We start from the raw sequence: 12,858 nt of genomic DNA on the forward strand, positions 1-12,858 counted from the left end.
GCTTCCAACCCCATATGTGCTCCATCACCAAGACGACCTACTTCCACCTCCGAAACATCGCCTGCCTCAACTCAACTGCTGCTGAAACCCTCATCCATGCCTTTGTTGCCTCCAAACACAACTATTCCAACGCTCTCCTGGCCAGACTCCCAATGTGCACCATCCAGAAACAGGAGCCCTTCCATATCTCTGCTCCTCATATCTTAACTCCAAGTCCCACTCATCCATCACCCCTGTGCTCGCTGACCTACCTTGACTCCTGGTCCAGCAATGGGTCGATTTTAAATTCTCTTCCTTGTATTGAAATCCCTCCAGGCCTCACCCCTCCTTATCTCTGTAACCTCCTACAACCCTTCGAAATCACTGCACCACTCCAATTCTGGCCTCTTGTGCATTCCTGATTTCCATTGCCCCGTCGTTGGTGGCTGTGCCTTCAGCTGTCTAGGCCTTAAGCTCCGGAATTCCCTCTCAAAACTTCTCCAGCTCTCTCTCCTCCTATAAGACCCTCCTTAAAACATACCTCTTTGACCAAGGTTTTTGGTCATCTGTCCTAATGTGTCCATTTTTGTCTGATTACACTCCTGTGAAGCATTTTGCTATGTTAAAGGTATTGTATAAATGCAAATTGTGGTTGTGATCAGTGCCCCACCACTGTTGATGTTGGTGCTCATGCCCCGGTGCAGTTCCATGGGCACCATTGTTTCCCATGACCACACACAAGTGACCATGTATAAACCAAAACAATGAGTGTTGCCAGGCTATTCAACCTGAAGAGAACCACAGGGAACAGACTATTTTAGATCTAGTATTGTGTAATGAGACTGAGCTAATTAGTAATCTCATAGTGAAGTTTCCTTTAGGGAAGAGTGATCATAATATGACATAATTTCATATTGAGTTTGAGAGTGATGTGATTAAGTCCAAAACTAGGGTCTTAAATTTAAACAAAGGCAATTACATAGTAATGAGGGGCGAGTTGGCTGAGGTAGATTGGGAAATTAGATGAAAAGATATGACAGTAGATAAGTAATGGTAAACATTTAAAGAAATAATTCATAATTCGCAATGAACATACATTCCCTTGTGGAATAAAAACTTCATGGGAAAAATGGTCTAATCGTGGCTAACTAGAAAAGTTAAGGATAGTGTTAGATTAAAAGCAGAGACTTACAATGTTGCCAAAAAGAGTAGTAAGCATGAGGATTGGGAGGGTTATAAAAATCAGCAAATAATGACCATTAAATTGATAAAGAGGGAGAAAATAGAATGAGAGTAAACTAGCAACAAATATAAAAACTGTTTGTAAGAGTTTAACAAGTATATAAAAAGGAAAAGATTAGTGGAAATAAATGTCGGTCCCTTAGAGGCAGAAGCAGGAGAAATTATAATGGGGAATAAGGAAATGGCAGAGATGTTAAACAAATAATTTGTATCTGCCTTCACAGCAGAAGACACAAAAGAATAATGAGGAACCAATGGTCTACGGAGAGTGAGGAACCTAAAGTTATTAATATTAGTAAAGAAAAAATACTGGAGAAATTAATGGGACTAAAAACCTATAAATCCCCATGACATGATGGCCTACATCCTAGGGTTTTGAAAGAATTGGCTGCAGTGATAGTCGATGTATTGGTTTTGATCTTCCAGAATTCCCTAGATTCTAGAATGGTCCCTGTGGATTGGGAGGTCGCAAATGTAACCTTGCTATTCAAGAAAGGAGGGAGAGAGAAAACAGGGAACTACAGACCAATTAGCCTGACATTAGTAGTAGGGAAAATGCTAGAATCTATTATTAAGGATGTGGTAACAGGGCACTTAGAAAATCATAATAGGATTGGGCAGAGTCCAATTTCCCTTTTTCTGAAAGGCAAATCTATTCGTTTTTTGAGGGTGTAACTAGTAGGGTAGATAAGATGTTATATATTTCGATTTTCAAAAGGCATTCGATAAGGTGCCACACAAGAGGTTGTTACACACAATTAGGGCTCATTGGATGGTGGTAATATATTAGCTTAAATTGAGGATTGGTTAATGGACAGAAAACAGAGTGTAGGAATAAAGGAGTCATTTTTGAGTTGGCAGGTTGTAACTAGTGAGTTGCCACAAGGATCAGTGTTTGGGCCTCAGCTATTTACAATCTATATCAATGCCTTAGATGAGGGAATCGAGTGTACAGTATCCAAGTTGACTGATGATACAAAGCTAGGTGGGAACGTAAGCTGTAAGGAGGACACAATGAGGCTACAAAAGGATTTAGGCAGGTTAAGTGAGTGGGCAAGAAGGTGGCAGATGGAATATAATGTGAGAAAATGTGAAATTATCCACTTTGGTAGGAAGAATAGAAAAGCAGGCTAACTTTTAAAAGGTGAGAGACTAGTGAATGTTGATATGCAGAGGGATTTGGGTCTCCTTGTACACAAACAAGAGAAAGTTAACATGCAGGTATAGCAATCAATTAGAAGGCAAATGGTATGTTAGCCTTTATTGCAAGGGGGTTGGAGTATGAGAGTAAGGAAGTCTTGTTGCAGTTATACAGGGCTTTGGTGAGCCTACACTTGGAATGCTGTGCACAGTTTTGGTCTCCTTACCTAAGGAAGGAACAAAGGTTACTAGATTGATTCCTGAGATGAGAAGTTAGTCTTACGAAGAGAGCTTGAGTAGATTGGACCTACAATCTCTGCAGTTTAGAGGAATCAGAGGTGATCTCATTGAAATGTATAAAATTCTTAGAGGGCTGGACAGGGGAAATGCTGAAAGGCTGTTTCCCCTGGCTGGAGAGTCCAGAACTAGGGGTCATAGTCTCAGGATAAGGGGTCAGTCAATTAGGACTGAGATGAGGAAACATTTCTTCATTCATAGGGTTGTGAATCTTTGAAATTCTCTACCTCAGAGGGCTGTGGATGATTAGTCGTTGAGTATATTCAAGACTGAAATCAATAGATTTTCGGAGACTAAGGGAATCAAGGGATATGGGGATTGGGCAACAAAGTGGAGTTGAGTTAGAAGATTAGCCATGATCTTACTAAATGGTGGAGCAGGCTCGAGGGGCCGTATGGCCTACTGCTGCTCCTATTCCTTATGTTCTTAATCGGCCTTCTCCGCCAAGTCAGCTGTCCACACGCACACATTCCAGCAGGGGTCACCGTTTAGGGATCGGGAGCAGGAATGCTTGTAAATTTTGTTTCTTCCTGCCTAGCCCAACAGCAACAACTTGCACTGATATAGCGCCTTTACCTCAGTAAAATGCCCAGAGGAGCTTTGCAGCACCGTAATCTGGCAAAAATACTGGGTCATGCTGCAATTGCACTCTGCTGGCAGTGGTGGTGCTGCAGCATGACCAGTGGCAGGAGGGTGTAATTACAGCGTGAAATGTTGACATAGCCATTTTCCATTATAAATGTGGACAGAGGAATTTATAACATGAAATATATAAAAATAAGGAGATAATATAAGATTCTAAAATGGGAACCAAATTGCGGTCCAATATCCCTCCAGCTCTACTTCACCCGAAGACTTTCTGTGTGCAATGACACATAATTAGTACATTTTAAAGTATTAAGATGGTGATCACTTTTGACTTTAATATTTTTGATTTTTTTTTAAATGTTAGGTTTTTATGAGCGCCAACATAATGAGTCAGCGCCACTGGATAGGGTTCAGTGACCTCACTGTGGCAGGACAATGGCACTGGGTCGATGGGACTGACATTAAAGCCACAGGAACGTAAGTTTGAAACGTTGCTGCTATATGGTAACACTTTCTCCCAACTCACAGCAGAGAAGGATTTTACGTAAGCAGACCGAACGCCCTCCATTGCAAGGCTGGTGTGGCACTGAACCAGGAAAATCCCAGGTTCCAATCCTTGCTCTGAGTCAGATTCGCTATTCCTATTCACTTAGCGGTGCTTCCTGCTGGAATGTGTGTGCACGCGTGGACACCTGGCTTGGCTGTACAGCCTGCCAGCACTCGTTGTTTAGGTTCGCACATGGTCACTTGAGTGTGGCAATGGGCGGCAATGGTGCCCATGGAACTGTACCCGGGCATGAGTCAGTTCCTGCAGGAGAAGCATTGACAGAGTCAGAGGGGAATAAAGGAACTAAGACCGGAGTGGGGCCACTGATCACCAAGAGGGGATTCGGCCCCTCGAGCCTGCTCCACTTTGAAAGAACAATTCCATTAGTCCCACCTTCCAGCTCTTTCTCCACAGCCCTGAACATTTTCCCCCTTTAAGTATTTATCCACTGGGGATCTGGGAATGTTTTCCTTATTTCATGGAAAATGGAGAGGCAGATAATTGTCAGACACGTTCCTTCGGTTAAAGCACAATGCAACGCAGCTTGAATATCATTAAATCATAGCCACAAGTTTTTGCAGCTGTCATCTTTCAAAAGCTTAGATCCCGTACAAATGGGTTGTTTAACGCTTGTTAATTCTCGATCAATTCTACCGAGCCCAACAAACCTTGGTTGAGCTAAACCAGATGAGGCCTTGGACCGATCCCAGCTTATCCTGTGTGGCCGGATAGTTTACCAAATATGACAATGGGACAATCAAGATGGCGGCCGTGACGGTCCGGTGCTGAGATCGCTCTCCCTGTTTCGGGCGGTCAGCTCTCGCCGCTTGCTCCCGCAACCGGAGCAAGGTGCTCGGCGAGTCGGGCAGAGGCAGCGCAGCGCGGTGAGCAGCAGCAGCAGCCAAGCCGACCCGCTGGAGCACATCGGCCGGCAGCTCCTCGGCGGGAAGGAATTCCGACATGGGAGGAGGGGAGCCGAGCATGGCGGCCATAGGCCGACCCGGGAGAGGGAGAAGTAGGCCCCGGGCAGTGGAACGTGGAGCCGGCGATGTTGAAGAGGAGGCCGCATTGGAGCATTCACATCCCGACGATGTGTTCGGCGAGTCGGGCGGAGGAGCGCAGCGCAACGAGCAGCAGCAGCAGACTCAACGACAAGCTGCAGCACGTCGGCCGGCAGCTCCATTTCGGGTAACTCGCAGTCCGGATGGGAGGAGGGGAGCCGGGCATGGTGGCCAGGACGGGAGCAGCAGGCCACCACACGTGGAGCCGGCAACAGTGAGGAGGAGGCCGCGGTGACGAGGAGGACGGAGCGGCTGAGGGACATTGTGCTCCCACTGCCACGGGAAGCCATTGTATTGACTCTGAACGCGGCGCTGTCTGTATAGCTGACACGTCCCTACGGGGAACAAGTATTCCATTGTACTTGTTACATATGGCAAATAAATCTAATCTGAATCTGAATGGGACAAGTGCTATCGTATTGGTTATATACAGCACACTCTCAGCACACGAGTGATTAATACTCTCTGTGTATCACAGAATTGCCTGGGGTTCCCACTGTTAACAACCACCCCCTCACTCTGCAGAGGAACAACAGCACAGGGTTTAGACCTCGCAATCTTGACTTTCATTTCCCATCCGCGGCCGAAGAAAGAGGACGGGGAAATCCACCCTGAATCTGTGCTCTGCACCAGCAGAGGTATCCGCCCCTCGATATTTACAGTACTGTCCGGCCCACGCACTCGGGACTGCCATCAGTTTCCAACTTCCAACTCTGGTTGGACAGATTGGTTTCATCACATGACCTCCTCCCTCCAAATACCCCACCCCGCAATCGCCCCATTGGTCGGCCAACATGTCCTTCTTCGTTGCGTCCTGCCTTTCCAGGGCCAATTGGAAAGCGAACAGACTCTTTGTTATCCGATTGGATGATTCTTGACTGTCAGTCAAACAGCCTTTTCTTTCCCATCACCACCAACATTTTTATAAAAGCGTTGAAAGTAAATTCTTTTTTTAATGCCCCTATGATTTTTCTCCAGGGTTGCTCCCAGCTGTTCTCTGGAGATTAATCTTCAATTCCTCAAGACTCCAGGACAATCCTGGAGGGTTGACAAACCCAATCAGTGCTGTAGTATAAGTGGGCATGACAAACCTTTTCCAGTGTCCCTGATACCATCCCACAGGAAATCACCAGAGGCAACAGTTGGAATAAAAAGAATAGTTGTCGCAGGTGATGTCTGGGGCAGAAAGAAAGAACTCACATTTCTACAGTGCCTTTCACAAACTCAGGAAGTTGCAAACGCTCTACAGCCAATGAAGTACATTTGAAGTGTAGTTTCTATTGTAATGTTGGAAATGGTGCAGCTAATTTGCACACAGCAAGGTCCCACAAACAGCAAAGAGATAACTGATTAGATAATTGTTTTTTGTGATGCTGGTTGAAGGATAAGTATTGGTCAGGACATCGGGGATAACTCCTCTTCAAGTAGTGCCATGGGATGTTTTACGTCCACCTGTGAGGGCAGACAGGGACTCGGTTTAACGTCTCATCCAAAAGACGGTGCCTCTGATAGTGCAGCACTCTCTCAGTACTGCACTGGAGTGTCAGCCTAGATTTTGTATTCAGGTGTCTGGAGTGGGACTTGAACCCTCGACCTTCTGACTCAGAGGTGAGAATGCTACCTGTAATGTATGTACCTTTAAGGGGAGAACTACTTTTTACAGCTCCTGTATACTGTAGTACCAGCAGTGACCACACCTGTATATAAACCCTGAGTAGTGATCTGTACAATTAGTTCTAGAGTAACCCTCATTCAGTAAACACCTGTTGAATCGTTCCCTGCAGTCGTTGTCTGATTATTGAAGGGCACAACATTAAGATACATGGATCTAACAGTGGCGACGAGCAAGTTCGAACCTACCTGCAACTCTGCATCACCTCCCAGGGATTCGCTCCTGGAGAGCAGTGGAAGAAGGTCGAGTCCAAAAGCACGGGCGTCGACCACGGGCAACCGCCCAGTCATCCAGTGGAGATTTGAGCATCGCAGGGGAGGCTGTCGAGAGCCAGGCTTGGCTTTCCAGTCACGGTGGTCCAGCGAAACGGGCTGGCAACAGGTACTGCACAGACCCTTCCCGGACAGCGACGGGCTGGAGCCCGACCGAGCGGCAGAGAAAAAGGCCGAGCAGCGTTGACGGGGGAGAGAGAGAGGGCAGAGCGCACAGGGCGCAGCCGGTGTTCAGGACCGAGCGGCGTCAACGGGGGAGAGAGACGAGAGAGAGCAGAGAGCAGCTGGTGTTCAAGGGCCGAGCAGCGTCAACGGGGGAGAGAGACGAGAGAGAGCAGAGAGCAGCTGGTGTTCAAGGGCCGAGCGGCGTCAACGGGGGAGAGAGACGAGAGAGAGCAGAGCGCAGCCGGTGTTCAAGGGCCGAGCAGCGTCAACGGGGGAGAGAGGCGTGCAGGAAAACGTGAGGCACTGCCATTTGCTGCGAGGACCGCCGAGAGCGGCGTTGGCAGCAGCGCGGGAGATGCCATTTTAAGCTGCAGCGGGGAAGAAAGGAAAGCACGGGAGACGCCATTTTAAGCCACAGCGGGGAAAAAAGGAAAGCGTGGGAGACGCCATTTTAAGCCAGTCTAACCACACCCAAAAATGCCGGAGAGTGGCAGTATCACAGCGTTTGACAATGAAGTCGAAGTTTTAACGACATATGTCGAACGCATAGAAGTATACTGCAAGGCGAATGAAGTGCCAGATGCCAAGAAAGCGCTGGTATTGTTGAATTCAATGGGTGCCAAAACGTATGGCTTACTACGAAACCTAGTAACCCCAGAGAAGCCAGTAGAAAAGGATTTTGAAAACATAGTGTCAATCCTACAGGACCACTTAAACCCCACACCGCTGCTGATAGCAGAAAGATTTAAGTTTCACAAAAGGAACCAGCATAAAGATGAAAGTAATGCTGAGTATTTAACGGAACTGCACAAGCTATCGAAACACTGCCAGTTTGGAACGGGACTAGCAGATACTTTAAGGGACAAGTTTGTGTGTGGGCTTCAAAGTGAAGGAACCCAGAAACGGCTTCTATCAGAAAAGGATCTTACGCTGGACAAGGCTTTCAGCATTGCAGTATCACACAAAGCAGCAGCACGGGGTGCTGCAGAGATACAATGGAGACCGCAAGAATATGGCACAAATGAAATGTCATACGGAACAGTGAAGTGCTAACGCTGCGGCAGAACAACACATGACCATAATGATTGCTGGTTCAAGGACAAAGTGTGCAGACAGTGTGGAAAAGTAGGACACATAGCAAGAGTCTGCAGGTCGGGAAAGAAAACCAGCAGCAAGAAATCTCCACAGGAGAAGTACAAGAAGGTACATAAGGTGACGGAGAGTAGTTCAGACGAACAGAAGAGTGATACAGACTCCGGAAGCAAGGAGCTGGGTTGTCTGAAACTACATAATGTGATCAAAACGGAGGATCACCAAACTATCTGGGTCACGCTCAAGATAGCAGGAGTCCAAGTGAAAATGGAATTGGACACAGGATCAGCCCTAACAGTCATAAACCGAAGGGACTACAAGCGGCTATTCTCACATATACCCTTGAGAGATACAAAGATTGTCTTGAAGACGTACACGGGGAAAAATGTCTACCCCAAAGGAAAAATAAGGGTGAACATTAGATATAAAGGCAAGGAAACACCAAAAATGGACCTATATGTATTGCCAGGTGGAGGACCACCACTACTAGGACGTGAATGGATCCAGAAGATACAGCTAGATTGGCATTCCATACAGGCACTGACTGTGGCTGACAAAAAGGATGGCGACTGTCAAAGATCCTAACTGACGCGAAAGAAGTGTTCCAGCAAGGACTCGGAACACTAAAAGGCATGACAGCGATGATTAAAATTGAAGAAAACTGAAGCCCAAAATTTTTTAAGGCCAGACCTTATGCGATCCACCCAGCCATCAAAGCAGAGCTGGAGAGTCTGGAACATTCAGGTGTACTGTTCAAGGTAGACTGGAGCGAGTGGGCTACACCCATCGTCCGTGTGATGAAAAAGTCATTGAGCAGCACGCCTGGGGAACCAAGGAAGGTTTGCATCTGTGGGGACTTTAAGGTAACAGTGAACCCGGTCCTTCACACCGTACAATATCCATTTCCGCGGATTGAAGATATTTTCGCCTCGCTATCTGGAGGGAAACGCTTCACTAAGATTGATCTGGCCCAGGCGTATCTGCAAATGGAGGTAGAAGAAGCATCAAAAAAATACCTCACAATCAACACCCATAAAGGTCTCTACCAATACAACCAGCTGGTATTCGGGGTAGCATCAGCTCCGGCTATTTGGCAGAGGGCAATGGAACAAGTCCTGCAAGGGATCCCAGGGACCCAGTGTTATTTGGACGACATCCTGGTCACGGGCAAAAATGACAGTGATCACCTTGCCAACCTGGAGCAGGTGCTCACTAGATTGCAGGAATATGGGCTCTGAGCTAACTGCCACAAATGCGAGTTTTTTAGAAAACAGATCTCGTATTGTGGCCACGTTATCAATAAAGAGGTGTTACATAAGTCCCCAGAGAAGATTGAGGCTGTAGTCAAGGTTCCAGCACCGGAAAATATGTCACAACTGAGGTCGTTCCTCGGGCTGGTAAACTACTACCATAAGTTCTTGCCAAATTTGTCTACAATACTACACCCACTGAACACCCTACTGCAAACTGAGGTGCCATGGAAGTGGAGTGACGAATGTAGACGAGCTTTCCAGAGGAGCAAAACACTAATCACATCGAAAGAGGTATTGGCCCATTACAACCCGTCATTACCAATTCGGTTGGCATGTGATGCATCACCCTACGGCATTGGAGCGGTGCTGTCGCACAAATTCTCGGACGGCTCAGAGAGGCCAATAGCCTTTGCGTCACAATCACTAACCTCAGCCGAGCGTAACTACGCCCAGATGGACAGGGAGGCCCTCAGCCTAGTGTGGGGAGTGAAAAGGTTCAATCACTATCTGCACGGGCAGAAGTTCACCTTGCTGACTGACCACCAACCACTTGTCTCCATCTTTAATCCAAAGAAAGACGTTCCGGTGATGACTGTGCAACGGCTACAAAGATGGTCCCTTTTTCTAGGGGCGCACCAATATGAAATAGTGTATAAGGGCACGAAACAGCATGGAAATGCTGATGGGCTATCACGCCTGCCACTGCCTACTGCGGAGGAAGCACCAGCAGTGAATCCTGTCGAAATATTTCATTCGACTATAATTGAATGCTTGCCAGTAACTAACGCTGGTATAGAGAAGGAGACCCGAAATGACCCGACACTGTCTCGGGTATATGATTTGACGGTGAAGGGATGGCCAGCACATGGCGACTCACTGTTGCCAGCATTCTCATCCAGAAGAGAACAGCTGTCAGTATGCCAGGGGACCTTGATGTGTGGATCCCGAGTGGTAATTCCACCCAAGTTAAGGGAGAGAGTGCTCAATGAGCTTCACGAAGGTCATCTGAGAGGGGTGAAAATGAAAAGCCTAGCCAGGGCTTATGTGTGGTGGCCGGGGATCGATCAGCAAATCAAGGACCTGACAAAGAGCTGCTCAGAATGCCAGAAGGTCCAAAATGCACCACCACATGCCCCTCTACACCCATGGGAGTGGCCCTCATCTCCATGGCAATGGGTGCATATTGATTTTGCTGGTCCATTCATGGACTCAATGTTTTTAATAGCCATGGATGCGCACTCGAAATGGCCTGAGGTGATCAAAATGTCCTCCACCACCACGGAGAAAACTATTGCAGTCCTATGGACCATTTTTGCCAGGAACGGCTTGCCAGAGCAGATTTGCTCTGATAACGGACCACAGTTTGTGTCCGAAGAGTTTCGAAGATTTATGAAAAGGAATGGGGTAAGGCATTACACATCCGACCCGTATCATCCAGCCACAAATGGATTGGCTGAGAGGTTCGTACAAACCTTTAAGAAGGCAATAATGGCTATGTACAATGACAACATTCCGCTGCAGCACAAGGTGGACAATTTCCTGTTCGCCTACCGGAATGCGACACGTGTAGTCACCAACCAGGCCCCAGCCATGATGTTCTTTAACCGAAGGTTAAGATCTCGCCTGGATTTGCTCAGACCAAACGTACGAAGAGATGTTGAGAGTAAGCAATTCCAGCACATCCATGAGAAGCCAACAAGGAGCTTCAATATAGGGCAACCAGACTTGGCCCGCGACTACCGAACAGAAAAATGGCAGCCAGGGACGATATGCACACGGCAGGGCCCACTAATGTACACAGTGGACGTTGGGGAGAGCATCGCGAGACGCCATGCTGACCAGACCCTAGAGTCACAGGAACAAGTCAACCCCATGCCTCGCCCATACGTACCTGGTGATGAACCCGACGTACAGGGGGCCAGAATCGCCTCCGCGCCAAGAGCAAGACACTCGGGAAAGGCACTATCCAGAATGGATCAGGAAGCCTTCCCAAAGACTGAATTTATAAATGGACTATTTTCAGCTAATGTTACATGTTAAAAGTGTTAATTGTAATTAGTTTGATATTTGATTGTTAAATGAGTGTTATGGTACTGTTAATCTAAAAGGGGAGGAATTGTAATGTATGTACCTTTAAGGGGAGAACTACTTTTTACAGCTCCTGTATACTGTAGTACCGGCAGTGACCACACCTGTATATAAACCCTGAGTGGTGATCTGTACAGTTAGTTCTAGAGTAACCCTCATTCAGTAAACACCTGTTGAATCGTTCCCTGCAGTCGTTGTCTGATTATTGAAGGACACAACATTAAGATACATGGATCTAACACTACCCACTGAACAAAGCAGATATACTTGTCCAACTCTGACCTTTTGAAAACCCTCATGACCTTTTATGTGGATTCCTGGCCCATCAGTTGCATTTAAGCTAGTCTGAGAAACCTCTACCCTGTCTAGGCTCACCATCACAGTGTCGCTCTAATAGTGGATTATTTGATGCTTCTGAAGCGATTGTAGAATTGAGGCAAGTCTCCTACCCCCCTGGTTGATTCTCCTGCCATTCTCTGCATTGCAGGTTCTGGGCACCTGGGGAGCCCAATAATGAATATGAAAAAGAGCACTGCACCATTGCAGTGAACGACGGGCAGTGGAACGATGTGCCTTGCACAAACCCCTATAAATGGATCTGTGAACGACCCTCATTTTCATATTTCATGAATTAACCAGAAGTGACAATGTGCCGACACTGGCTCTGCTGAAGGTGCAGCAGGAAATGGTAGTAACAAACAAAGTTCAAAGTGGGAAAAGATGGGGAGTGGAGAGGGGGAAGGGGGGGATTTGTGGGGTGGGGATTTGTGGGGGAGGGGGAGTGGTGGGGAAGGGTGTGGGGGAGGGGGAGGTGGTAGGAGAGGATGAAGGGGTGGGGAGGGGGAAGGGGAAAGGGATGGGAGAGGAGGAGGTGAGGGGGAAGGGGAGAGGGAGGGGGTGGGTGGGGAAGTTTATGGGAGGGGAGGGGGAGGGGAAGGAGAGGAGGATGGGAGGGGAAGGGGAGAGAGGGGGAGGAGGAAGTGGTGGTGATTTGTGGGGTGGGGATTTGTGGGAGGGGATTTGTGGGAGGTGATTTGTGGGAGGGGATTTGTGGGGTGGGGGATTTGTGGGGTGGGGATTTGTGGGATGGGGGATTTGTGGGGTGGGGATTTGTGGGGAGGGGATTTGTGGGGAGGGGATTTGTGGGGTGGGGATTTGTGGGGTGGGGGATTTCTGGGGAGGGAATTTGTGGGGTGGGGGTTTGTGGGGAGGGAATTTGTGGGGAGGGGATTTGTGGGGAGGGGATTTGTGGGGTGGGGAGTTGTGGGGTGGGGATTTGTGGGGAGGGGATTTGTGGGGTGGGGAGTTGTGGGAGGGGATTTGTGGGGTGGGGATTTGTGGGGAGGGGGGAGGGGGAAGCGTATCAAGGGGAGGGAGGTCAGTGCTGGGAATCTCTGTCGCCCTGGGTGCTACGGTTGGCCTCAGTACCTCTGGCTGGTGAGTGGAGGTAAATCGAGCAGCG

General features: G+C 47.9%; 1 protein-coding gene across 1 annotated transcript in view; it reads left to right on the top strand.

The window, feature by feature from the left end:
- LOC147097549 (uncharacterized) overlaps positions 1-12,031 on the top strand; it is a 156,395-nt gene extending 144,364 nt beyond the window's left edge. The window contains exons 8-9 of the mRNA XM_085971401.1: positions 3,611-3,723; positions 11,884-12,031. Coding sequence (XP_085827527.1) covers positions 3,611-3,723; positions 11,884-12,031 — 261 coding nt within the window. The remainder of the gene's footprint in view (positions 1-3,610; positions 3,724-11,883) is intronic.
- The last annotated feature ends 827 nt before the right edge of the window (positions 12,032-12,858 follow it).

This window comes from Somniosus microcephalus, chromosome 31 (assembly GCF_052327205.1).
Source record: "Somniosus microcephalus isolate GS21.2 chromosome 31, FLI_Smic_1.0, whole genome shotgun sequence".
NCBI classification, from domain to species: domain Eukaryota; kingdom Metazoa; phylum Chordata; class Chondrichthyes; order Squaliformes; family Somniosidae; genus Somniosus; species Somniosus microcephalus.